This window comes from Paroedura picta, chromosome 10, assembly GCF_049243985.1.
Source record: "Paroedura picta isolate Pp20150507F chromosome 10, Ppicta_v3.0, whole genome shotgun sequence".
Classification (NCBI taxonomy): domain Eukaryota; kingdom Metazoa; phylum Chordata; class Lepidosauria; order Squamata; family Gekkonidae; genus Paroedura; species Paroedura picta.
This window is the reverse complement of record NC_135378.1, coordinates 62,463,752-62,490,081: the sequence shown is the minus strand read 5'-3', so window position 1 is coordinate 62,490,081 and position 26,330 is coordinate 62,463,752. Positions and strand designations below refer to the sequence as shown.

At 39.8% G+C, this 26,330-nt stretch overlaps 1 protein-coding gene across 1 annotated transcript in view; it reads right to left on the bottom strand.

Annotated features, from left to right (window-relative positions):
- The window catches only part of BBS7 (Bardet-Biedl syndrome 7), a 28,225-nt gene that overhangs the window by 1,360 nt on the left and 535 nt on the right, over positions 1–26,330 (bottom strand). The window contains exons 2-18 of the mRNA XM_077300412.1: positions 24,788–24,853; positions 23,067–23,129; positions 20,981–21,156; positions 18,843–19,029; positions 17,395–17,467; positions 15,726–15,842; positions 13,859–13,989; positions 13,199–13,283; positions 10,951–11,053; positions 9,461–9,653; positions 5,520–5,594; positions 4,703–4,768; positions 2,938–3,077; positions 1,972–2,136; positions 1,082–1,191; positions 896–999; positions 165–288 (exon numbers count right to left, since the gene is read on the bottom strand). Coding sequence (XP_077156527.1) covers positions 165–288; positions 896–999; positions 1,082–1,191; positions 1,972–2,136; positions 2,938–3,077; positions 4,703–4,768; positions 5,520–5,594; positions 9,461–9,653; positions 10,951–11,053; positions 13,199–13,283; positions 13,859–13,989; positions 15,726–15,842; positions 17,395–17,467; positions 18,843–19,029; positions 20,981–21,156; positions 23,067–23,129; positions 24,788–24,853 — 1,978 coding nt within the window. The remainder of the gene's footprint in view (positions 1–164; positions 289–895; positions 1,000–1,081; positions 1,192–1,971; positions 2,137–2,937; positions 3,078–4,702; positions 4,769–5,519; positions 5,595–9,460; positions 9,654–10,950; positions 11,054–13,198; positions 13,284–13,858; positions 13,990–15,725; positions 15,843–17,394; positions 17,468–18,842; positions 19,030–20,980; positions 21,157–23,066; positions 23,130–24,787; positions 24,854–26,330) is intronic.

Sequence of the window (26,330 nt, the reverse complement as noted above, 5' to 3'; positions counted from 1 at the left end):
GAATGTTCGTGAATGCTGCCTTGGAAGTTGATGTCTTTCCCCTTAAAAGTGAACAGCAGGTAAAGGCCACAAGTGTTTCATATTTATCTGTGGAGAAGCCACCACTGTTCAAAGCAAAGCACAGTAGTATCATTAAAATAGCAAAGTTGTGCTAATGAACCAACCATAAAGCCGTTCAAGGGATGCAGGTTGTTTTTCATGTTCTTTGAGCAACTGTTCTGCCTCTTCCACAATATTACGGTATTCTGGAATCAGGAAGTCTGTATTTCCTTCATGAGTCTGTAATTCCTTAAATGAATAAAACATTTAGAAGATTAACTCCCTGATAACAAACAACTTGAATTTTTGGAAATTAAAGTATGGCTCAAGTAAGAGACAGGGGAATAGACAGACAGGGAAGATCTTGATCTTTTAAACAAGCATTGATTATAAACCTTTGCCAAGAGCCTCCATCCTTTGCCAAGAGTCTGGAGAAGGTGCATTTCTGAGATTTCAACACATTGTTTTGCATGCATAAGGCAAAAGAGCATCTTCAATATAATTCTGGTGAGATGCTATCTGGGCAATTAAGTATCATCGAAATCCTCACGTTATATGGTACAATTTGCAGTAATCAAGTACAGGAAAAATTAATCTTTTTTGAAGCTGCATGCAGACAATAGGTTTTTCATACCCAAACTTGTATATTTACACCGAACCTTATCAAGGCAGTTTAGTTGTTTAAATGATTACAAGGTAAAAGGATAAGAACAGCCTGAGACAATGTCATAGTGTGTTCCATACCAGTCTTAAATCACTTCAAACAGCACAGATATAGCAATAAAAATCCATAACAAGCAAAATTATCCGCTCATCCCTCCACTGCACCTATAACTTTGCAGTGCAGCAAACTTACTTTTAAAGCATCTATGAGTTCAACTTTCTTAGCCAACATCAACTGGTAGTCTAATTTTGGGTGGATTAGCTTTAAGGTGTGGTTCACAGATGCTTCATTTATATCTAGAAGAAAGAAAGCAATTCAACAATATGAATATGTATTTTATACAATACAAAAAAATAGAGAATAAGAGCAAATCCTTACCACAGGATATACTGAGATTGATCTTCCTTTTGGTGGCTTCTTTAGAGAGCACATCTTTTAGAATAGATATTGTAGATATATTATCAGATTTGAAGTATCCCTCCCCTTTCCTGTGTAATGGATGTTAGAAATAAAAATTTAGAAGAGCAGTGTGCTTGTGTAAGATTCAACCTCTAACTGCACTTACATAAGATGTGCAACTATGTCTCCCTCACTCATGATTCATACAAAAACAGTCTTTTAGATAAATATTTGGGCGGTTACACATAGCAAAACAGCATAAACAGCCTAAACTAGCCTGAGCTCATTAGAGCTTGGAAGCTAAGCAAGGCTGGCCATGGTTAGTGCTGGAATGGGAGTCCACCAAAGGCAATCAGAGCTACTATGCAGAGGAAGGCAATGGCAAACCATCTCTGCCCATCTCTTGCCTTGAAAAACCCATGAGTCATTGGCACATACCATCAGTACCATGAAGGTACTTACTTAATTGATATTTAACAAAAATGGAGCACTTATTACATCATTCTTATTACACATATTTTCAAAGTTAGCAGGAAGTCTGTCTTCTACACTGGACTTCAATTCCCATTACACTGGACTTCAGTTCCCATTCTATTCACAGACCAGGCCTATTGTAGAAGTCTTCAAATATTCTAGCCAGCACTTGAAAACTGCTAGAAAAGTTCTATTAAAACCAACAGCACTTTCCCCGAGTAAATACGTTTAAGATATACATAAGCAGCAACACTTCAGAGAAACCATACCAATTTAAGTACTGTAAACACTTTCCCAATCAACAGGGACCTACATTCCAGCATTTTATTTATTTATTTAGATTTACTTCCTTGTAAACAAAATGAGCACACTTCAGCAACTGTGGTTCATTTTACCGGTAAGTGCATTCAAGCTGTGTATCCAAAAAGGTGTTTTGAAAGTAGAAGCTGATGCTCTCTCCCACTGGTGTCTTTTCAGGAACTTCAGGCAAACAAAACACAACCCAGGAGTGAACTTCAGAAAAGCTAAACTGCCCTTTGAGAGTTAAGGTATTCATGGGTCTGAAAAGGAACACAGTAACAGTTACTAGGAAGTAAATGTCCTTTTAGACTAGGTAAAGTGAGGGGAAAGACGGACTATCCAGCTGCTGTTCTGCCGGTCAAAATGTATCTCCCTTGTCCCCAGGGGCCTTGTGTGATCCCTTAAAAAGGCATTCTTGGGGGAAAGGAGATCCACATAAACAAAAAGTATGGGGAGAATCAGGCAATATCACCCTCTCTCCCATACATAAGCCACTCAGTGGCACTGTTAAACTATATAAATCATGGCTATTTTTAAAGAACTCATGTAACTAAAAACTGTGAATTACTAGGAGGCAACCTGAAAAACACACCTGCAGTCAGGAACTAACTTACAAGCAGGACAACACAAGCACAGTCAGTTTCAAGAAATTACTTTAATAAGATCTTAAGACAGGGTTAAAGATCAAAGTGGTGCTTTATTTTTTCCCCATACTATGCAAACTATACTTGTGCAGAGAGTTTTACTAGAATCAATAACAGTCTTGAGCCCAGTGAATCAAAAACCCACAAAGAAAGACCATCTCAGCACACATGTGGCAGCCTTCCAATCAAAGTATTATTCACCTCAGGAATTCTATCTTTAACTTTGTTGGAGCTTCTAAAATTTGAGAGATAAAGAACTGTCACACAAACCAAACAAATACACTGTCCATACACAAATTGCCACGCATTTTCACTACAGATGTCACAGGTGAACTGCTGGTGAAATTGCCATCAACTCAACACTGAAGTGCAGTAAACCTGTGCAAAGAAGCTTCAACTAATTGCTTGTAAACATACCTGTCTTGGTCAATGCAATGTGTCCGCTGATGAAGTGAAAGTGGCTTAATCTGATACTGCTGAACTTGACAGGTTTTTGGTTGAACTCTTGGAATTACATATGCTTGCAATGTCCCATAACGGCCTTCAATTGACAGAATCTGCATCAAGATCAGGATTGAAGAGAAATAAGAGGAATGCTGCAGATCTGCATCGATATTCAAATCAGGTATAAATCAGACAGAAAGATGTTAACACAAGACAAAAACCTAAGAAATATTTTCAAAGCAGGTAGTGTTACTGTAAGACTAAGAAGAAACTGAAGAGTTGTGATAACCTGCTAAATAGTCACAGGTTTTTAGATAACTGTGATTCAGATATAGAATTTGGAAGGGAAGGATGAAGAACTTCTTTGAAAAGCTGGATTTAACACCACCTTGTGAAGTTTAGTCTGCACCTCAGACTCCACGAAAACTAAACTAAAAGTCAGAACATTGTTATATAGAATGCCATGATAGCTATACTTTAGCAAGCATGCCTAATGTAATCTGATCAAGAGATCCACAACCACTATTCCTCCTCCTCAAACAAGTGATCAGTGAAAACTGGTTCCTAGGCTGCCCAAGAGGAAGGCTTTTCTTCTTCACCATTTTGTCCTCCCAGCAATCCTCTAGGATAGATTGGGCTGAAGTAGGGTGACTGCACTGCATGGCTGAGGCCCATTATGCACGGAGGGGAAGGTCCGCATTCGGGGTGGAATGGCATCACCTAAAATCACTGCTAACGCACGGCACTGGCTGCAACCAGCTGTAGATTCGGTGCATGCTTTCGGGCGACCAGGGCACAACCAGAAGCGGTGCCAGGGTGGCCGCGTGCATAATTGGTTACTCGGTTTTGCTGCCGTTGCGTTCCGGCCCATGCGTAAGCAGTCTTCCCCCTCCGCGTTTTCCATGTGACCCAAAATCACCGTTTTGGCGGCTGTGCATAACAGGCCTGAGTGAGAATCTGAATCCCATCTCCAGTGAGAGGTGGTATACAATTTGAATTAATAAATAAATGAATAGTGGCTCTACATGAAGTTTTGAGATTGTGCATTAAAGCTGGGCAAATGGATACAACATATTTTGTAGCCACAGAACAACCTTTGGCATAGGTAGCCTTCTTCCTGCTGCCTAACAGGGTGGGGGGGGGGGAGTATAAAGAGCCAGCAAGCATCCTTCTCCACTGGGAGAGGCGCTGTCTCCTTTCCCCTACATTGCCCCTACCAGATGCAGAGAGGACTCTCCCTGCACCCTCACAGGGTGACATGGCAAACATTCAAAAACCTCCTGGTGGGTGGGGCTCACTCTGGAGGCTTTCAAAATTTGGCACATCGTCAGAAGGACCCGTCACTTTTTATGAGGGATGATGATGAAGATACTCACTATTTATATCTACAGTTACAGTTACTCATATTCTCCAAGGCAGATATAACATTCTGTGAATATGAAAAAAATCCTATCTTTCTATTCATATTAAAGTAAATGAATTTCCCTTAAAAGAAAGGTGTGTTCTCACATCCCTTCAACTAATTTTCACCTTCTATGTGAGTAACTAAAATTTATCCCACACTGTTTTTTCCTGACACCATTGCAGAAGCCATAGTACCCTGACAGAGTCATTGATACTGTCATTGCTGCTCTCCTGCGAATTAGCTGAAGTTCACACGACCAGAACAGATGCAATAAGCATGTGAACATTTTAAGAAATGCATCTGAAAAGCTTACAAGTATCTCAGAAGTTTTACCTTAAGTTCCAACCTTGTTGTGTTTGCTTGACACCGATAGGTGGCAAGGAGGAAATTGCCATTTGGCTGTGGAACAATTAGAATTAGAAACAGTTTGTTTAGAAACAAGAATGTAGACTCAAAATTGATTTTATTCACGAACAAAGCAGTCTATAATACATTTCAGAAGTAATGGCAAACCCATGGTTTGCTACTACATGAATAAGCCCCAAAAGAGCTTGATGTTTGCTCATGCAAACTTTTTCCCCTCCTCTATTGTTTCATAGTGAAATATTATTTCCACTATCACAACATGCCACAGTATGCTTTCACATGAACCATCAGCAATGGGCTGAATCCCAACGGAAATTTTCATAAACAGAAGGGCAGGAGGCTAATTTTTATAAATCACCCCCATACTGTTCATGAGGGGCTCCCGTTGCCCAGGATCAGCATTTCAGAGTTGTGGCAGAAAAGGGACAGTGAGGAAGGCCTTGTCTACTGTAAAATCCTTTCTCAGCAGAAAGAATGGATGACTCTACGTGTCCAACATTATGTCCTTCTGGTATGTCCCATTGACTTCATGGAGAGATGTGCTCTGCAGTACAAGAAGTGTCAGTTCTAGTCCTTTTGTTTTGCTGACGTTATAATGTTTCTGGCTAAAAAGATGAATGCCTTATTCCTGTGTTTTCCCCAATGGGCCTCAACTTCCTAACTCTTTCCCATTTGATCCTCCCCCCCCCCAGTGAGCTTATAACTTCTCATACAATCTCAATGTGTATTAACCTGATCTCTAAACTGGGATTTGGTACTAATGTGGGTCTGGGGTTTTACATACCTCAGATTCACAGTCAACAACACTCACAACAGCTGAATTTTTATCCACGTCCTTCAGGTCTATTGGAACATCACACTGTGAAGATAAGGAGTCCAAGATTAGATTTAAAAAAGATAGCCAAACACTTTTTCTGAAAACACATCCTCCTTTTAGGTAAATTTCATTGTCTGAGACACATTAAGTTAAAGTAGACATTACTTCTCTACCTGTGCATCACCAGAAAATGTTCACTAATTCCACATCATACCACATAAATGCACAAAAGGAAAAGTACAAACATGTCAGAAAGGAGTATGAAAAGGAACAAAAAGAGCTACTGTGGTTATCAGAATGTTGAATTAGGATCTGAAAGATCCATCCTTTGAACCCCACCCTGCCATGGAATGTTACTGGGTGACCATGAGCCAATTACACACTCACAACCTAAGCTAACTCACAGAGAATGATGGAAACAGCTTTTGTGCTGATTGCACCAGGTCAGTACTTGAAGCCTTAACACCCGTCCTGGTTTCCAGAAAATCCAGGAGAAAGTCACCTATCTTCCCCAACAAATATTTGACATTCTATAAAAATTTCAGATAAAAGTTTAAATATGGTAAAATTGTACAGTTTTCAGGCCAATTAATTCTACAAGGCAAAGTAAATCAGGTAATTGGATTAAATTTGTTGTTGTTATGTGCGAAGTCGTGTCCGACCCATCGCGACCCCATGGACAACGATCCTCCAGGCCTTCCTGTCCTCCACCATTCCCCGGAGTCCACCCAAGTTTGCACCTACTGCTTCAGTGACTCCATCCAACCACCTCATTCTCTGTCGTCCCCTTCTTCTTTTGCCCTCGATCGCTCCCAGCATTAGGCTCTTCTCCAGGGAGTCCTTCCTTCTCATGAGGTGGCCAAAGTATTTGAGTTTCATCTTCAGGATCTGGCCTTCTAAAGAGCAGTCAGGGCTGATCTCCTCTAGGACTGACCGGTTTGTTCGCCTTGCAGTCCAAGGGACTCGCAAGAGTCTTCTCCAGCACCAGAGTTCAAAAGCCTCAATTCTTTGACGCTCGGCCTTCCTTATGGTCCAACTTTCGCAGCCATACATTGCAACTGGGAAGACCATAGCCTTGACTAAACGCACTTTTGTTGGCAGGGTGATGTCTCTGCTTTTTAGGATGCTGTCTAGATTTGCCATAGCTTTCCTCCCCAGGAGCAAGCGTCTTTTAATTTCTTTGCTGCAGTCCCCATCTGCAGTGATCTTGGAGCCCAGGAAAATAAAATCTGTCACTATCTCCATTTCTTCCCCTTCTATTTGCCAGGAATTGAGAGGGCTGGATGCCATGATCTTTGTTTTCTTGATGTTGAGTTTCAAGCCAACTTTTGCACTCTCCTCCTTCACCCGCATCAACAGGCTCTTTAGTTCCTCTTCACTTTCTGCCATTAGAGTGGTATCATCTGCATATCTGAGGTTGTTGATATTTCTCCCTGCAATCTTGATCCCAATTTGTGACTCCTCTAATCCCGCATTTCTCATGATGTTCTCTGCATACAAGTTAAATAGGCAAGGCGACAGTATACAGCCTTGCCGAACTCCTTTCTCAATTTTGAACCAGTCAGTGATTCCATGTTCAGTTCTCACTGTTGCTTCTTGACCTGCATATAAATTTCTCAAGAGACAAATAAGATGCTCTGGTATTCCCATCTCTTTAAGAACTTGCCACAATTTGTTGTGCTCCACACAATCAAAGGCTTTAGCATAGTCAATGAAGCAGAAGTAGACGTTCTTCTGGTACTCCCTAGCTTTCTCCATGATCCAGCGTATGTTGGCAATTTGATCTCTAGTTCCTCTGCCTCTTCGAAATCCTGCCTGTACTTCTGGAAGTTCTCGGTCCACATATTGCTGGAGCCTAGCTTGTAGGATTTTGAGCATAACTTTGCTAGCATGAGAAATTAGTGCAATGGTGCGGTAGTTTGAACATTCTTTGGCATTGCCCTTCTTTGGGATTGGAATGTAAACTGACCTTTTCCAATCCTGTGGCCATTGTTGAGTTTTCCAAATTTGCTGGCATATTGAGTGTAGCACTTTTACTGCATCGTCCTTTAAGATTTTGAATAGTTCAACTGGAATGCTGTCACTACCACTAGCTTTATTGTTGCTCAGACTTCCTAAGGCCCATTTGACTTCACATTCCAGGATGTCTGGCTCCAGGTCAGTAACTACCCCATTGTGGTCATCAGGGATGTTAAGCTCGCTCTTGTATAGTTCTTCTGTATAATTTTGCCACCTTTGTTTAATCTCTTCTGCTTCTGTGAGGTCCCTACCATTTTGGTCCCTTATCATACCCATCTTTGCATGAAACGTTCTCTTCATATCTCCAATTTTCTTGAAAAGATCTCTGGTCCTCCCCATTCTATTGTTTTCTTCTATTTGTTTGCACTGTTCATTTAAGAAGGCATTCTTATCTCTTCTAGCTTTTCTCTGGAATTCTGCATTCAATTGGGTGTATCTTTCTCTTTCTCCCTTGCCTTTCACTTCCCTTCTCTCCTTAGCTATTTGTAAAGCTTCCTCAGACAGCCATTTTGATTTCTTGCATTTCTTTTTCTTTGGGATGGTTTTAGTTGCTACCTCTTGTACAATGTTGCGAACCTCTGTCCATAGTTCTTCAGGCACTCTGTCTATCAGATCTAATTCCTTAAATCTATTTGTCACCTCCACTGTGTATTCGTCGGGGATATGATTTAGTTCATACCTGAGTGGCCTAGTGCTTTTCCCTACTTTCTTCAATTTAAGCCTAAATTTTGCAACAAGAAGCTCATGATCTGAACCACAATCAGCTCCTGGTCTTGTTTTTATTGATTGGATAGAACTTTTCCATCTTTGGCTGCAGAGCACATAGTCAATCTGATTTCTGTGTTGACCGTCTGGTGATGTCCATGTGTAGAGTCGTCTCTTGGGTTGCTGGAAAAGAGTGTTTGCTATGACCATTGTATTCTCTTGACAAAATTCTACCAGCCTGTGCCCTGCTCCATTTTGTACTCCAAGGCCAAACTTGCCTGTTATCCCGGTTATCTTTTGGCTTCCTACTTTAGCATTCCAATCCCCCATGATGATAAGCACATCATTTTTTGGCGTTGCTTCTAGAAGGTGTTGTAGGGCTTCATAGAACTGATCAACTTCATCCTCTTCAGCAGCAGTGGTTGGGGCGTAGACCTGGATCACTGTGATGTTGAATGGTTTGCCTTGGATTCGAACTGAGATCATTCTGTCATTTTGGGGATTGTATCCCAAGACTGCTTTTCCTACTCTCTTATTGATTATGAAGGCTACTCCATTTCTTCTGTGAGATTCTTGTCCACAGTAGTATACCTGATGGTCATCTGAATTAAATTCACCCATTCCTGTCCATTTTAGTTCACTGATTCCTAAAATGTCGATGTTCAGTCTTCTCATTTCTTGTTTAACCACGTCCAGCTTGCCTTGATTCATGGATCTGACGTTCCAGGTTCCTATGGAATAAAAATCTTTACAGCATCGGACTGTCTTTTCGCCACCAGTTACTTCCACAACTGAGCGTCCTTTCGGCTTTGGCCCAGCCGCTTCATTCATTCTGGCGCTACTCGTACTAGCCGTCTGCTCATCCCCAGTAGCATATTGGACACCTTCCGACCTGAGGGGCTCATCTTCCAGCGTCATATCGTTATGCCTATTGGAACTGTCCATAGAGTTTTCATGGCAAAGATACTGGAGTGGTTTGCCATTGCCTTCTCCAGTGGATCACCTTTTGTCAGAGCTCTCAGCTATGACCTGTCCGTCTTGGGTGGCCCTGCACGGTATAGCTCATAGCTTCACTGAACTACGCAAGCCCCCTTGCCACAACAAGGCAGCGATCCTTGAAGGGGGATTGGATTAAATAAAAGATTTCAAATGAAGAGATCTAGCAGATTACTGTGACTACTCACTTGCAGCAAAACTGTGTCAATAGCCGTCTGGACTTCCAAGACAAGGCTGTAGCTGGCATCATCTCTATTTAGGGTGAACTTATCATTTATGCTAAATGTTGGTACGGTTGAAATGGCAGTGCTGGACTGAGAGTTCATCTGGTACTTCTCACGCTCCTCAAGGACTTTGACCTGCAGCTGTTCCAAATCATTTCTATAGCAAACAGAATAGCATGTGAATAATTAGAAATGGTCCTGCCTTGTTTTTCTTCTTTTGATCTAGGTAAAAACATGATTTAAAAAAATAGTTTCTATCTATTTTCAATAAAGGAATAATTCACTATAATAATTCAGTTAATGTAGGACATACTTTTTATTTGAAAAAAATCAGTTCTGTGTACAACAGATTTTATACAGTAGGATTATATTTTCTATATGCTATTTTGTGTATGGTCTTTCTCATGCTTTCCTAATGTAAAACTTGTATACTCTTTTCCCAAAAAGTACTCAAAGTGGGAACATGTTTTGGTAACGCTCGCTTCATCGCAACAGCTTCTTGAAACTAACAAAACTTTCAGTTTAGGGGTTGTTTTTTGTTGTACTGATGGCATGGTGGTAAATAAAATGACTGCAACCTTCTGATTGATCATACAGTTATTAGAAATTGACTGTAGTTCTGCATATTGGTTTGACTGTTTCTGACCCTTGGTGCTTATCAAGAGAGCAGGAAGGAATGTTTTGAATAGGGTCAAATTGGTCTTATCTTGTGCACCAAGGCCAGAAAGCATGAGTAAGCCATCACAATATGTAAACCTTGGGAACTGGGATTGATGCCAGGCAAAGATCTGGATCCCTGTCAGCAGTACCTAGAAGGCTGGCATAAGGGCTGTAGGGTGTTCCTGGGAGGTGGAGTGGGGAGGTAGAGACCCCAGGCTACTGGCTCATCCTGCAAGGCATCATTTTTCCCAGCCTCCACGGGAAGGGTATTTAACACTATGTAATCCTATTGTTCTCTGTGCAGATTTGGGAACTCCCCTGTGTCTATATTTCTTCTGCAGTACAAATATAAAAAAGGTTTTTCTCTCAGTGTGATTAATTGGGGCTGGGCAAAAGAACACTAATTAGGCCATTTGGCTATCAGTATCACAAACCTGACTCATTAGTTACCTACTTAGATATTACAAATTAGACATGCACATAATGTTATTTTGATTAAATCTTTGGGAGAAAATAAATGTCTTTCAATATAATAGGACACCAACAATTTAACATCTGAAATCCCAGGGGAGTTGATGCAAAACCATATGATGCAATCAAATGCATACCTTGAGCTCTGAACAATGAATGAATTCTGGGAACTAAATTAACATAAAAGGCTTTGGTGGACTCCCCCCCCCCCAGTTAACAGGATACAACCTAGCTGATGAACTTAAATTCATTTTACCAAACAGTGAACCTGTTTAAGCCAATTATAATTTTCTTAGTGCAAAAGAAGAAAACTATTACATTACCTTAAGGATACAATCTTGTTCTGCATTTCATGACTCATCTTTACTTCATCTCCTGATCCACATTCTCTATAGACATGCTCTGTAGTCAATCCCGACACCCACCCTAAAAACACATATTCCAAATTATGAAAATTTTCAAAGCCATTTATTAAATGTGTACTACCGTCAAATACTACCAGGCTCAGATTTGAGAATGACTCTGTTGTGTGTGTATGTGTGCTTAAGAGTCCTTTCATATGCAGGCAGGATGTGAAAAACTAGCCCTTGTCATTAGGGTTGCCAGCCCTAGGTTGGGAAACACCTGGCGATTTTGGGAGTGGAGCCTGTGGAGGAAAGGGATCTTATCAGGGTATAATGCCATACGGTCCACCTTCCAAAGCAGCCATTTTCTCCAAGGAAACTGATCTTGTCATGCAGAAATCAGGTGTAATAGTGGAAGCTTTCCAGGTGCTACTAGAAATAGGCAACCCTACCCGTAACTGAAAGGCATATGAAGCTTTTGGATTTGCCACATCTTTGGACTGCTGGTGCAGAGGACATTGAAAAAGAAAATTTGGAAGCTGAATTCATTTAGCCAGCACAAGCCACACCATATTCAACTCATCCTGATAGGCTATTATTATTGTTATTATTAAATTTATAGTCTGCCTTCCTCCTAGGTCTCAAGGTGCATTGAGATTGTATGTGATTGTATTGCAAAATATGGAAACCACCACTGAAACAGCATCACTGCAGTCAGCATCTCCTTTTCACCAGGCACTGCTTTGTGGTACCCAATATTGCTATGAAGCTAGCACAGGAAAGGTTTCAAGGGTGTTCAAACATGCCAGTTCCCCAGGGTATCACTGTCATAACTGACCTAAATTGCTTCTAGGTCAGCTATAAATGTGGGATTTAGGGCTGTTATCCAATTAATTTTTTTCAGAAAACAATTAACTAGCTTTTAAACTTTCAGAATGAAATGATGTCATTGACTATGGTGAATCCTATTAGATTTGTATGTAATATTTCAGCCAGGCTCCAGAAAGTATAGTTCAAGATAAAACTTTAAATATTTGATTTTTAATGTACATGTTGAACAAAGGATCTTTCAGAAAATCAATAGAAAAGTAGAATTAATTATGTTTGCAAGTGAACCTTTTTTTCCTATAAATATTCTTTGTTAAAGCTAAGTGCTTGTTATCTTTTTCCAAAGGTTTATGCATGAGTACTGAAAACGGTGACTGGTTAATGCATAAGAAAACCAAGCTCATATTCAGCCACCAGGTAAAGAGTTGGGTTGGATTCAGCCAGTTTTTCTGCTGATGAAAAAAGGAGGATGTTCTCTTTGACCACCCAAAAGCCTAGGCTGGGGATCATATGACCTGGCCTGAATGTACAAAAGCCACATGGCAACTGTAGTAATAAAGTAATTGAGCTTAGTGGATCCTCACTAGTAGGGTATGCCATATACATTCTCACTGGCCTCAGTCTTAGCAGGGAGAGTTGTAGTGGTAGTTCTGACCACTAATTTTCTTGCTGAATTTGCATGCTGACAACTGAAAAGTGCCTGAAATCTCAATGAACTCTGTTTGCTTCAAGGTACTTTAAACTTGGATAGTTAGTTAAAACATCTGCAGAAAAATTGGATTAACTGCTTTTTAATAGGGATTAAGAACTGATACAAGAAATCTTGCTATGTCATATGTACCTCATATGTACCCACTGATTGGCTTATTGTATTTATGTTGATTATCTCATATTTAGTTATGAGCTAGCAAGTCACCTTTAGCAGACCCCTTTTAATTATGAAGAGCCTGGCTAATCCCTCTGGTAGTTCCACTCCTCTGGAAAATATGAGCAGTTCCTGTGAGAGGCTGCTGTTGTCACCACCAACATTCACCTGTGACCTGTCAAATTGTCCTGCCTTGGTCTGCCTTCCAGCTGACTGTCAAGCAGTAGGCCAGCAAGTATTCTTAGGCACAACCTGTCTTGCTAACTTGATGAATGGACACAAAGGGTAGCTCCTTGGAAGTGGGGAACCCTGGGGGGACTCCTGACAGCGAAGCTGAGTGCAAAAGCTGGCTAGACGCAACCCATCATCTTTCAGCCTAACAACCTAATCTCAAAAGGTTGCCAGAATGGTTAGATAAAACTTAATATAAAACATAATCTCATGTAATGAAAATATTACACTCAGTTTCCGGATCCCAATAATGTTTTATGTATATACATTAAAAAATTTGTTTGGAAGCATTTATAAAATAACCTGAATATGTTGATGTTACAATCTCATCATAGCCTTCTTTCCCAACACAGCCACCTTGGACAGATGTGACGCTCTCTGAAAAGGCCTGAAAAGAACACAAAACCCACTAGAGGCACAAACTCATTTCTCCAATGGATACACTCACAAAACAATAGGACTGAATCCCCCTGGACAGATTACAGATTAGAAAATGACCAAAAATACTTCAAAGTGAGACCGCTTCAGAAGTTTACTCAGCTTACTTTCCCTCTTCAACATCAGCTAAGATCAGCTAACATCATCAGCTAACAACATCAGCTAACAACATCAGCTAACATCAGCCATAATTATTATAAGATCTAAGGCGGCAAACTTACTTCTTGGATTACTTGACCTTCTAACCTAATTAGAAGTAACATCTCTCCACAGCAGCAGCCACACTTCTTTTTGTTCATTTTATTTATCTGAGTACATGCATGTGCGCTCTCTCTCTCTCTCATACACACACACACAGCTGCCTCTGAAGTCAATACAATACTTCATGAATATGATGAAGAGAGTGCTGGCTCAAAAGGTTGTTACACAAAACATTAATTAGCATTTACACAGTGAAACATGCTTCTTTGGTATTTAATGGATAACAAATGGGTACCCCTCTAGAGATTGTCACAATAAACTTACATATTCATGTCTGAGAACAGGGGTGTTTGCATTTTCAAAGTTATAGATTTCTAAAATTCCATCATCTCTGCCAATAAGCAATTCCTTAACTCCATCTCCTACAATGTCAAAGCTATCCATACATAAGACACCTGTAAAATAGAAAGTAGACATCAAACCAAATAATTGTTTCTGGTTTTAAACCCCTATAGCAATCTGTACTGTGTCAAAAATAAAATGACTATTTAGACCTGATCTAAAATGAAGCAGATAAAACGAATGTTAATGTCTCCACTACTAAGAAAAAGAGGCATATGCAGGGTTGAACTAATGTCCTGAAGTTATAGTTTCATTCAAATAATGATGGACAGAAAAATACACAAATAATTGCAGACTGAATATTATCACAAGGCATGGTGGGGGAGCATAAGAACCAATAATTTGCCACGTGTGAACTAGTTCCTCCTTCATTAAAAATGTCAACATATGGATTGCAAGATATATGTGTTGTACAAAATGCCAGAAGTCCACTCACATAGAATCTGATATGTTGACTGTGTGAACCTGACAGGTTCAATTTGCAATTAATACTAGCTAGTTTTAATCTAAGGATTCTTAAGAGTTTACAAAACAAACAAAAATCACAGAATACTTTGCAGGACACAATATTACCAATCTGAAAGGGGTGTGCAGTGACCCTACATTAATCACACCTATTTCTCAAACCAAATGCCTAGATCATGGCTGGACAACCATGTTCTTGTTTAATACTGACTCCTTTTCCTTGCACCCTCATATGCAACTACATACAGGAAATGTTTGCATTACAAATGAACATCTCTTTCATTAGTGCAGTTAGTTCTCCCAAAAAGGAACATATCTACCCACTGGTTTTCCATCACCAATTGTTATGATATAATCCATACTGGCTACAATGGCTCTGAAATGTTGGGGAGGAATTTTATAGTTTATGTTAGGAGCCACACCTGTTGCACTCAGGAATACAATGGGCACTAGATTGGGGGGGGGGGTAGAGTGGAAGAACTCTGTGGATGGCCTCCCCCCAGGACCTGGAAAGGCTGCAGACAGTTGTTATGAAACTCACCGAAAGGGGCAGTTCTCACACGGCAGGAATCTGCAGCCTCCAAGCCTCAGAAGGAAGAGGACGGAGGAGGGGGTGGTCAGGGTACGGAAGGTGATGTTATCTGCTGTGAATTGTTGTAATTGTATTATATGAGGTCTTAGAATTTTGGATTATGTTTTACAAAACATTTTTATTGTGAATCACCACGAGCCAGCTTGCTGGGAGCAGCGGTATAAAAATCTAATAATAAATAAATATAGCTGGGACACTGAGTCATATACAAGCAGTAAAGCTACTCAGCAACAGCTAGTTGTGTGGTTCACTGAAATTCCTGGATTTTCTGCTTTTGGTGGGCTTTGGATTCATGTCTTTATTTCTTGTTTGCCACTGATGAGAGCTGCGCAATTGCACAATCAATGAGAAGTCTGATTGATTGATAAAAACTGCAATCAGACTTCCTTCATTTCTACTTTCTCATCAAATCTGAATCAATGGGGAAAAACAGACAAAAATAGACTTGCTGCAAATTTGTGCTTTTGACCTACAGAAAATACAAAAGGGCAAAAGGCAGGAAGAATCACTAAGTCCGTTTTTCCCCAGCCTCGAAATGGAAATCAGCTAATTTGTTATACCTCAGTGTCAGAACACCACTTATATACAGATTCTTATATGTTTTCTCATGGATTTGACATTACATTTGCAACTGATTCCTTAAACCACCTTTTATTACTGAAAATAATGCATTTTTACTGCCTCCCCATAATGGTATAACAATGACCTGGGATAAACCACTGAGACACCTACCTCCTCTTTTTTTCTCATTTTCAATTTTCCACTTTTCAACAGGAGAAGCTGCGGAAATTTGTATCAGACCTATTTTGCCATCAGATGTGCCAAAAAGTACTTCTTCACCAGAGTCACCTATGAATACAAAATAAATAGATACTGTGGGTAGCATATGTAGTAGGATTCTGCATCCTCTGTTTCAGAACATGCTAGTAATTACTGTAGTGGTTTCTTATGGGAGAGTCTTCAAAGTATCATGGCACAAGAAGCTGTTTGTTTGCTTTGCTGCAGAAAGTACTGTTCTAAAATGAGTTGTCCTACCAGCCCTGGAAAACCATCTGCCAACATATGCCACAGAAAGCCACAGTTACTACCCTCTACATCCTTCTTCAAAAAAGAAAAAGATATAAGAGCACTGGACATTCCAGAAGGATCCATGATAAATCAGCCACCTGATCTCATCTGATCAACTGTAACAGAGACTGTTCTGTAGGTTTTACTAGGAGGGTCAAATAGGGCTTCCAGCAACAAATTTACACTGCGAAAAAGGGTCCAGAGGAAAGTGAGTCTCTCCTTGTCCAGTACTAGGATACCAATAAATCCTCCTCTCCCCAATGACTAGTATTATATGAGACAAGAGATCCAGTCAAGGATCTCCAGCATCTAAGTAGACCTAGAGCAAAATGAACTCAATCAGGTCACACCAGAAAATCAACCCATGACTCGAGGCCCATCAACTTAGAAATGCTTAGAAAAATGTCAGAGGGAATATGTGTACCTTTTCACCGAAAACAAACTGAGTTCCCTGGTGTTTTCTTCTGCACATGGATACAGACATTTTGACAACACACTTCTGGTCAGAAATACTTGTAATGTTAGGCCCCCTTGTTTCTAGAAGCACATATAGAATTTATCTACACTGGAGGTATTCCAATCACAGATGGCCTACAAAATGAGAAGATCTACCGCCTCTTCACATGAGTTACAGTAAGATAAAGGTAACATGACAAAAAAGATCATGCTATTACTTCTAGCTGCCATGGCCCAATATGGGTCTTGATTTTATAATGAATCACCAGTAGTTTATTACAGAATAACAGCAGAACAATAAGATAAAATACATGATATGCTTGTTTACACCAAAAAAGGTGTAACAGTAAATACCTAATAAAAAAACCCACTAAAACACAAAACAGATATAAATTGTTAGAAATTGGTAAGGAAATTGAGAATTAATTTTTTTTAAAGCCGGTTAGGACTAAGTTTTCTAGAAAAATGGCAACAATTTCCCTTCGCCAGTTTAATGGGGCTTTAAAAGGATACAAATACATTTTCTCAGTTCTCAGAGCACATCAGTTTCACACTCTATGAACTATCAGACAGAAATTGACTACTGATTTAGTAATTGCTGGTGATTCATCTGACAACAGTTTGTTAATTATGGCTGTGTTGTTTGCAGCTATTTGCTCTGACCCAAATGTCACTAGAGGGAAGATGAACCTAGCTCAGGCCTTAGCATAAAAGGGACATATACAAAGTGAATTACTAGAATAACTGTTAATACAGCACTCTAACCCCATTTAATTTTATAGGTTTCAAGAACCTGGGCAACATTTTTTAAATTTCACCTGAAACTTATTTCTATATTTTAAAATACTTTCATATTGTATCAGTAAGTTATACTTACCGCCATTTCCTTCATTCAAAGCCAGAACAGAAGGTGGACCAGGGACTTCCATTTCATACAGCAAATCTGATCCCTCAGGAAAAGAAAGTAGGGAATACTGTTAACAGAAATCTTCCCAGTGACTAGTATTGACTTATTTTCAGGTGGGAACGAAATAAAGGACATTTATTATGCCTCTATCTTGATCGTGGGATAAAACTTAGGTCAAATCCATCCAATTTGTGAAAAAATAAATAAATAAAATTAAAACTAGAGCCATGATCTATTTACAGCAGTGAAAAGGACAGGGGGAAGGGCAAAGGAAGCCTGAGTGCAAGAAGAATGGAACAATTAAGGTACTGGTACCAATAAGGAGCAGGGGGAAAATGGAGACGTCTCAGTAAAAACATGGGAGGTTTCAGCAAACCATATTGGTGCTCAGCACAAGGTGAGCAAAGCTGTCAAGGAAACTAATTATAAGAATTGTGGAAGGAAAGAAGCTATAGATATATAGGCCATTAATCATGATCAGTTTGGGAGAAATAAGTGACTGGTCCAATTTCCAAGACTGTCAGAAAAAGAGGTTAGCTAATTCCCCCCCCCCCTTCAGTAATAGTCTGAAGCTCAGATTAGTAACTTTGAACTTCCTAGCTATCAGGTGTCTTCATCCTTAAGATGTTTTAATCAATGGGGGAAACTTTGAGACACACTTCTCGTCTCATTAAAATATTTGTATTCATAGATTTTTTTTTTACTCAATTCAATTTATTTATATTACTCCCTCTTTTTTTAGTTTGTGAATCTCAAGACCTCCATAAATATGAATTCTAAAGTTTTGAAAGCCTGAACTAATATTCACTAACACAGCATCAAGAATACTGGTGAACATCATAAATTTTGCTGTAATTTCTGTTACAAGTTATAACAGTAGTCTACTATGATACTCCCCTTCCCTCACTATAAGCAAATACAATAAAACAGATTGCAATTTTCTTGATACAAAATCTAACAGTCCTTATAACATTGCAGCTTCAATTTGCTTTGCAAAGATTTGCTTCTACTGCTATACAGCATATTAATTTATAATATATGATTGGCATCATATGCACCATTATTTATATATTTGACAAAATAGTTAACTCTGGAATGCTTTGTAATTTGAGACATACGATATTTGTTTTGTTAAAACTTCAAATATGACATTCTTACAGGTAAAATGAAAACTTTGCGTTCCAAATTGAACTGCAACATGTACATATATGCACTATGAAGCAATGATTGGTTGCAGTTCCTGCCAAAGGAATACATGATGATTGCAGCACAAAATGTGGCCTCCTCTAACTTTGAAGCCAAGAATAAGACAGGAATCCCAAAATAAAAAAACATTCTCCCATCTTATAATAGTGCATCTGCTATTTACCTCTGCTGCTATCAATATGCAATAATGGCAACAAACAAATATGGTTTACCTGCAAAACCCTAAGGACTCTGTCTTGACAGGCCAGGACTGGTGTAATGCAAGACAGTTTCTCTACTGGAAGACAGAGGATATCATTGATTTTATCTCCTGATAAGTAGTAGTGCTGGTCCTTACAGTCACAGTAGTGATTATAGATATAACTTGCACAAAGAAAGAGATCTGATCCAGATATATACCTAAAAATAAATAATCAACAATAAACAATCAAAATCAATACTTGCGCAACATAATTGCCACCAAATGTGATAATTCTTTGAACATGGTGAACACAAGACGTTTCAGCATTAAGCTTGGGAAGTCTGTTCAGGACACTTAAGAAACATTCTTGAGTGGGTCTACCCCTAAGTTAGCTCCGTGTTATTCAATGAAATTTATTCCCAGGAAAGTGCCCTTCAGATCACAGCATGTTAGGGAAAATACGTATAGCAATAGCTTGATTTTAAAAAGCTACAGGGCCATTCCCCATGAAGATGAAAATAGAGGGATACGCACACCAACCCTGAGCTGACTAACAGTATTAGTTTTGCTCCTGGTTGCACTATCACATATATACAGTAGCCTAAAAAACAGTGCCAAAGGAGTGGTTTTGTCATGCAGGTATAGCAATATTAGACAAGAATCAAGTGGCACATTAGAGATTGAGATTAAGTAAATACATTGCAGCATAAACATTCATCAGAGGTCACCTTGTCATATTCAGTTGGAAGATACACTTACATCAATATCTAAAAGCCTCAGACAGGCAAGGAAGGAGGATGTTATCAAGAGAGACCAGAAGGCACAGTTTCTGATGGCAGAGATATCTGCCACTACACTGGAGGGACAAGTACAGCAAGATCTGATCAAGAAAGTAATAAATCCACTCAAAGTGAGTGAGGACAGTTCTCAACCGTAGATGAGTTGTCAAGATCCACTCTAATGAAAGCAAGTACAAGGTGAAATATAAATTCAAATCCAGTCACAACCATAACAGAGACCATACACTGGTCTTGCTAAACTAGTTAACACACCCACAAAGGTGGGGATGTCCCCAGGTTATTCAATACTATAATGAAAAAGAAAATAATACCTTTCCAAAAATACAGACCATATCATATACTTTAATAAGACCAGTGAATTAATTATTGCTTCTGTCTATCTATAGGAAGCAAATAAATAAGCCCATTTGGGTGCAAATAGAAACAGATTTTATGATGCATCAATATTTAATAAATTAGCATGATTATATCAAACAACCCTATGTTTTGCCTCTGCATCAATTACAATAGATTAAAGTAATATGCACACAAGGTGCAGATGGTTCTGTGGAAAACTCAATTAGAAGACTTAATTTAATCATGGCACAGTTGAAACAGTGAACAGTGTTTCAACTTTATCTTTCAATTCGACTGATTATATTTGAATGGCTCAGCTAATTTCTACATTTATTATTTCAATTATTTTAACAATTCCTATTAAGTCAGAGCTCATGCATATATACTGCTGAATCCCTTCATATGCAGGTATGATAGAGAACTATAGACATGACAAATGGCTGCGATCCAGACGAAACTGGCAATTTTCACCAATGAAACCAGAAGCAACATTCTGTGGAGATCAGTAAGTTACAGTGACAAGATGCAGGCAGGAAATGTCCATTCTGACAATGGAAAATTTAGTTCAACTCAATGTTAAATAAACAAATAAATCTAAAACTCAAAGCAAGAAATAGTGTTGGAGTACACTGCATTGATTTTTAAAGGGGCATTAAATGATCTGAAAGAGCCTCTTGTGGCGCAGAGTGGTAAGGCAGCCGCCTGAAAGCTTTGCTCATGAGGTTGGGAGTTCGATCCCAGCAGCCGGCTCAAGGTTGACTCAGCCTTCCATCCTTCCGAGGTCGGTAAAATGAGTACCCAGCTTGCTGCTGGGGGGTAAACGGTCATGACTGGGGAAGGCACTGGCAAACCACCCCGTATTGAGTCTGCCATGAAAACGCTAGAGGGCGTCACCCCAAGGGTCAGACATGACTCGGTGCTTGCACAGGGGATACCTTTACCTTTACCTTTAAATGATCTGATTTACTCGGATGAATACCTAAGGTCAATGACACTTCTAAGTACTATTAATGTGATGTTTCAACATACTTACATAGCTTTGATGCTCTCCGTGAGATTGGTATCAAATGAAAGAAACTGTTTCCCTCTCTTTGTAAAACCTCGAACTTCAGATCCTGAAGCCACAAAGATTTTCTCCTGGAGTGTATTCAGGGCACCTCCAAGTTCTAGCCTCGCAATCTTTTCTCCTGGCAAAGTCTGGAACACTGGCTTAAAGGGGGGGAAAGTTATATTCCATTACAAAACATATAATTCTAAATTGGGGGTGGGGGAGATGCATTCCTTTCGGTGTTTTTAAAATTATTTCATAAAGGATAAATTTCAGAAAGTGGACCATACTTTATGTTATGGCTTACAATTAAAATCAGTTAATGACTAGAATATTATTTTATCATCAAATTTGCACAACTGCAACATGTTCCCAAAACTGTCAGTAGAAAGACAACCAATAAAACCAAATACCCAACCCTAAAAGCCTGACAAAATAAAAGGCCTTGCATAGTTTCCTGACTTCCCCAGATATTCCATAATACCAAGAGTTATGTCCTTGTTCAGCACCTCAAAAATCTATTGAAATGCACAATTTAAACATGCATGTGACAATAATAGCAATGTCTTCATTCTCATGCAGCTTTGTTTCCTATGTGTCTTTTAAGTGCACATGAGTTTTCCTGTGACTTCTTATTAATCATGGCTAGAGTCACCAGCATGTGCCCTGACCTGAATGGCCCAGGCTGAGATCATCAGATCTCAGAAGCTAAGTAGGGTTGGCCCTGGCTTATATTTGGATGGGAAACCTAGGGTTGTCACATAGAGGAAGGCTATGGCAAACCACCTCAATGTCACTTGCCTTGAAAATCTATGGGGTCAATTTAAATCAGCAGCAACTTGATGGCAGTTTATACAAACACAAACAATCTGTTTTTCATGATGGGGGAAAGAACATGACTGACATAACTTACACTTGTAGTATTGCTTTCTGGGGGAAGAAAATTCACAAATAACTAATTTACTTGTTTAGAAAGTTCAGATGCCACCTTTCCAAGGTAGTGTATATCTCAATACAAAGCTGAAAGAATCGGTTTGGTAGTTACCAACTAGGAACAGAATTTGATAATTGCCATGCAGCCTGTTCATGCATCTGATAGACAAGAGCTTCCACATAGATCTTTAATAGGATCTATTCCCGTATGTCTCTGACGTGCCCCTGGGCTCCTGATTTTCTAAAAGAATTCCTATCACCGCTTGCATCGCTTTTTGTATGCAAGTACAAGTGATTGACAGTGAAGAATGGCACCCAAGAAAGCTTTGATGTTGACAGAAACAAATACCTGGAAGTGCTTTTATACTCAGCTTTCTCCCATGAGGAATGTAAGTCAAGTCTAAGTGAAAGCTTCCATTAAGATCAGCCTGATCACTGTGGCTGGTCTTAAAGGAAGGCAAACACATTGGGAGAGGCATTCAAGTATACATGGCCCAAATTCACTGAAGCTCAGTGTGCCTACACTAACACTGGAAGCTCCCAGGGAATACTGTCGCTGGTGAAGGAGCATCTTGCATAGCCGAATAATCTTCGGAGAAGGTTCTATTGGTCACATTATGGTATTCCACACTCTTAGTTTCAGAAATGCCATTAACCGACATGTTAGACGTGCTGGGAGTTGTAGCCCTTTGTTTACACTGCTCCCTCCACCAAATTGCCAATCACATTTAAATCTCTACCAAATTCCGAAAGGATTCTGAAGGTTCTGTGGGAAGATTACCTTAGAGCAGCTTCTTCCCAAATTACAACCTGTATATTACATTTGTGTGAATGTTACATACATGTGTTCCCATGCTCTATTCTATATATACCACACCAGTGTGTGCTCTAATGAAGTTATTGATGAAGAATATGTGAGGAATTAAACAAGAACGATACTAACAATATCCCTGACCAGGATAGCCTAGGTAAGATCTCAGAAGCAGCATTGACCCTGGCTAGTATTTGGATGGAAGACCTTTAAACCCCCCTTGCCTGGCTGCTAGACAAACCCTGGATCTCCTGGCTACATTACGCATGTCATACATGCAACAAATAAATAAAATAAATAAGCTAACAATTACAGGAAACTACTTACCACAGGTTCTCCTTTTTTAATCCCAAAGCAGGTAACGACACCGTCCTGATCTCCAATGACAACCTTAAAATAAAGTAATATGAAGCCATGTCGACACTGCTCTTCAGAGAATCTAGTCATTTCTATACACTTCAGAAAGATGATATCCGGCAACACCACTCTGCTCCCACACCATTCTGCCAATAAAGACCTGCCAACTTCTAGAGCTGGAATCAGATGCAGCCTCCATGCAGCACAAGGACCACAAGCCTCAGCACTCCCCAAGGGAAAACTGAGGACAGCTGTCTTTAAAAGATGCCCAGCATTATATCCTGCAGATTAATTTTTTAAATTTCTATATCACACTCCCAAAACGGCTCAGGGCGATGCATGTGTTACAATTACCAAATAGTTAAAAACATAATAAAGTATTAAACAATTTCAAAACATTAACAAATTAGAAATATCTAGAAACAATAGCAACATCAATTACTGTTATACTACCCAGAGATAGATGGGTAGCCATCTGGGTAGCCATCTATTAGGAGATAGAACTGGATGTCATCAGCATATTGATGACATCCCGGACCAAACTGGGATGAGCTGAGCAAGAGGGTGCATAAAAGATGGAGACAGAACCATGCAATAGATTCTCCCCGAACACAACAATCTCCCCATGGCCTTGGAGAAAGGAGATCTGCCACTGTAAACCTATCCCACATATTCCCGTGTCGGTGAGACAGCAAGCCAAAAGTCTGTGATCAGCTATGTCAAGCATCACAAGCAGTGCCGACTGACTTTGATACATCTGTCATCAGAGCTCATCCCTCATGGCAACTAGTACTATGGCCAGACCAGAAGTCAGGCTGGAATGGATCCAAGACCAAAGCTTCCTCTAGTGACTAGTCCACAGCGGCCCTTTCAACCACCTTCCTAAGAAATGCCAAATGCAAAATGGGACAGTAGCTGGCTGAGTTGTGCAGGTCCAGGGATGGTTCATTCAGTAAGGGATGAAACCACTGACTCTTTGAGCCCCTTTGGCAACTCTCCCATTGAAAAGGAGAGGTTGATTATCTCCTGAAGAGACTTCATGACAGTCTAGCCAGGCAAAAACAGAGAAAGTTCTGCCCAAGGGAAGAGTGTCTAAGTACTGAGGGATTACCCAAGGAACCAACAGGACAGGGCCCATGGCCCAGGGGTGGCAAGGCTCCAATAAACTGAGCTGAGGATGAGGGACCTTCAAAGTTGCAACAGGAAGAGAGGGGATTCACTGAGGGCTGTGACATGGATAATGGGAAGAGCGGAATCTGAAGAGGTGATGGGGTCAGTCTATGGATCACTCATTAAGAGCCACTGCCCTATGAAGCCTGAAGTGGGCGGCCAGGAAAGGAGACTGAGGAATTGAGTGCAGCCCAGAAAAGTCAATATTAACTCTTTTTCCCTTGCATATACCTATATTATTTTTTTCTAATTGATTCTACGGTATACACACAAAATGATGCTGCTTGTACACTTCATGTGGCGTGGCTGGGTGTTCATATCTAGCACAAAAAGTGTATAGTTATTGCACAAACCATTGAGCAGATGATCAGTGCTGTCAGCTCTGAATGACACAGCCTGTAAATTCTGGGGTTGTTGCTTAAGGCTACAAAGGGCTATAGTATGCCAGGATGGTTCAGGAAGGTGCTAACTCTCATATCTGACAGAAATATCACACATGATAAAACAATAAACTTCTCTACCTTCTGCATTGCCTTGCGTCCTGATGTAGGGAGCAGCTTCATAGTTTTCTGAGAGGTCACTCCCACCTAATTGGGGAAAATAATCCATCCTTTAATAGGAAAAAATTTCAGGTCTGCGAAGACTCAGGCAGTGTTAAAATTATGTCACAAGAGTATTATTGGAATATTCTTTGCCTTTGCATTGCTTTAGATGGTATATTTCCTATTTTTTCTATTTCCAGTTGATGTTGTAGCATACCTGAAGTAGCAGCATCCAATTAGATATTCAACCAAACTATGGTGTGACGGGAACTCTACCCCTTATGAAAGCTGTCAACACTTCCAAGCAATATACTGTCCAAGAAGTATGAAGAAGAGCTAACATTTTGTACCCCTGCCCCTTTACTATCCTAAGGAGTCTCAAAGCAACTTTCCTCTCCCGACAAAAGACACCCTGTGAGGTAGCTGGGGCTGAGAGAACAGGTCAACCAGCCCAAGGTCAACCAGCTGGCTACTTATGGAGACATGGGGAATCAAGTCCCGTTCTCCAGATTACAGGCTGTTACTCTTAATTAGTATACCAAACTGAAAGAAGAGCATGGGACACACTAAAATACGCTTAATAAATACTGGTGGAGATTTTAAAAATATGAGAACAGTGAGAAGAAATGGAACTAACTACAGCTCACACACAGCATCAGCAGTCACAAATCTCTTATATAACAGAATCGTTTTTAAGAGGATTTTGATGCTTAAAACCTACGCTTAAAGAGTCTCACAACAACTGCACTATATTAACAATATCTAAGAACTGAGTATGTAGCATGTCATTAAAGCAAAATTAAGTGAAACAAATCAGCATCTTGGAATGTTTGTTACATGCATTTGTTATTCTCTGGAATCCAGTGAACATCTAAGCACATGCTTCATTTAGCACATAGAGCAGTCAGGCTGCAATGAAAGGCAAAGTATGTGTACTGATAACCCTTGTGTTGCAGATCTATATGCATGCTTAACTTGGATGAAAGGTGCATTGTCAATGCAATTTACTAATGTTAGGAAAAGGATCACACTGAAAATCCAAATGTATAAAAGAAAGACATTTTTGAAGTCGTTTATACAGAATACAGATCCATTAAATAAAAAACAAGATTCAGTTGCATCGCAAAATGACACTGGTATTGCAGGGTGGACTCTACTCAATCATAAGGCACATTTGTTAATACTTTTGTTAAAAATCAGTGAGAAGGTGAACATTTCTATCGGTTTCAACACAGTGATTATGCTATTAGTAGGGCTGCCCATGGGCCTGGAGAAGAGCTCCTTGTTCCTTTACTGGGGGCTCAATCATGTAGAAATGCAGAGCTTAAGTTTCTTATGACATGGAAATAAACAGCATCACCTGGAAATAACATCCTATTTAAGAGACAGGCGATTTGTTTTTTTTCCGGACAGTTGGCAACAGTAGCCGGAAGCTAAAGATCTGTCTGAAGAAAAGGCACAGAAGAGAACGAAATCATTCCATTTCGTGGTCCGTCTTTTCTTGGCGTGTAAGTGATGCCCT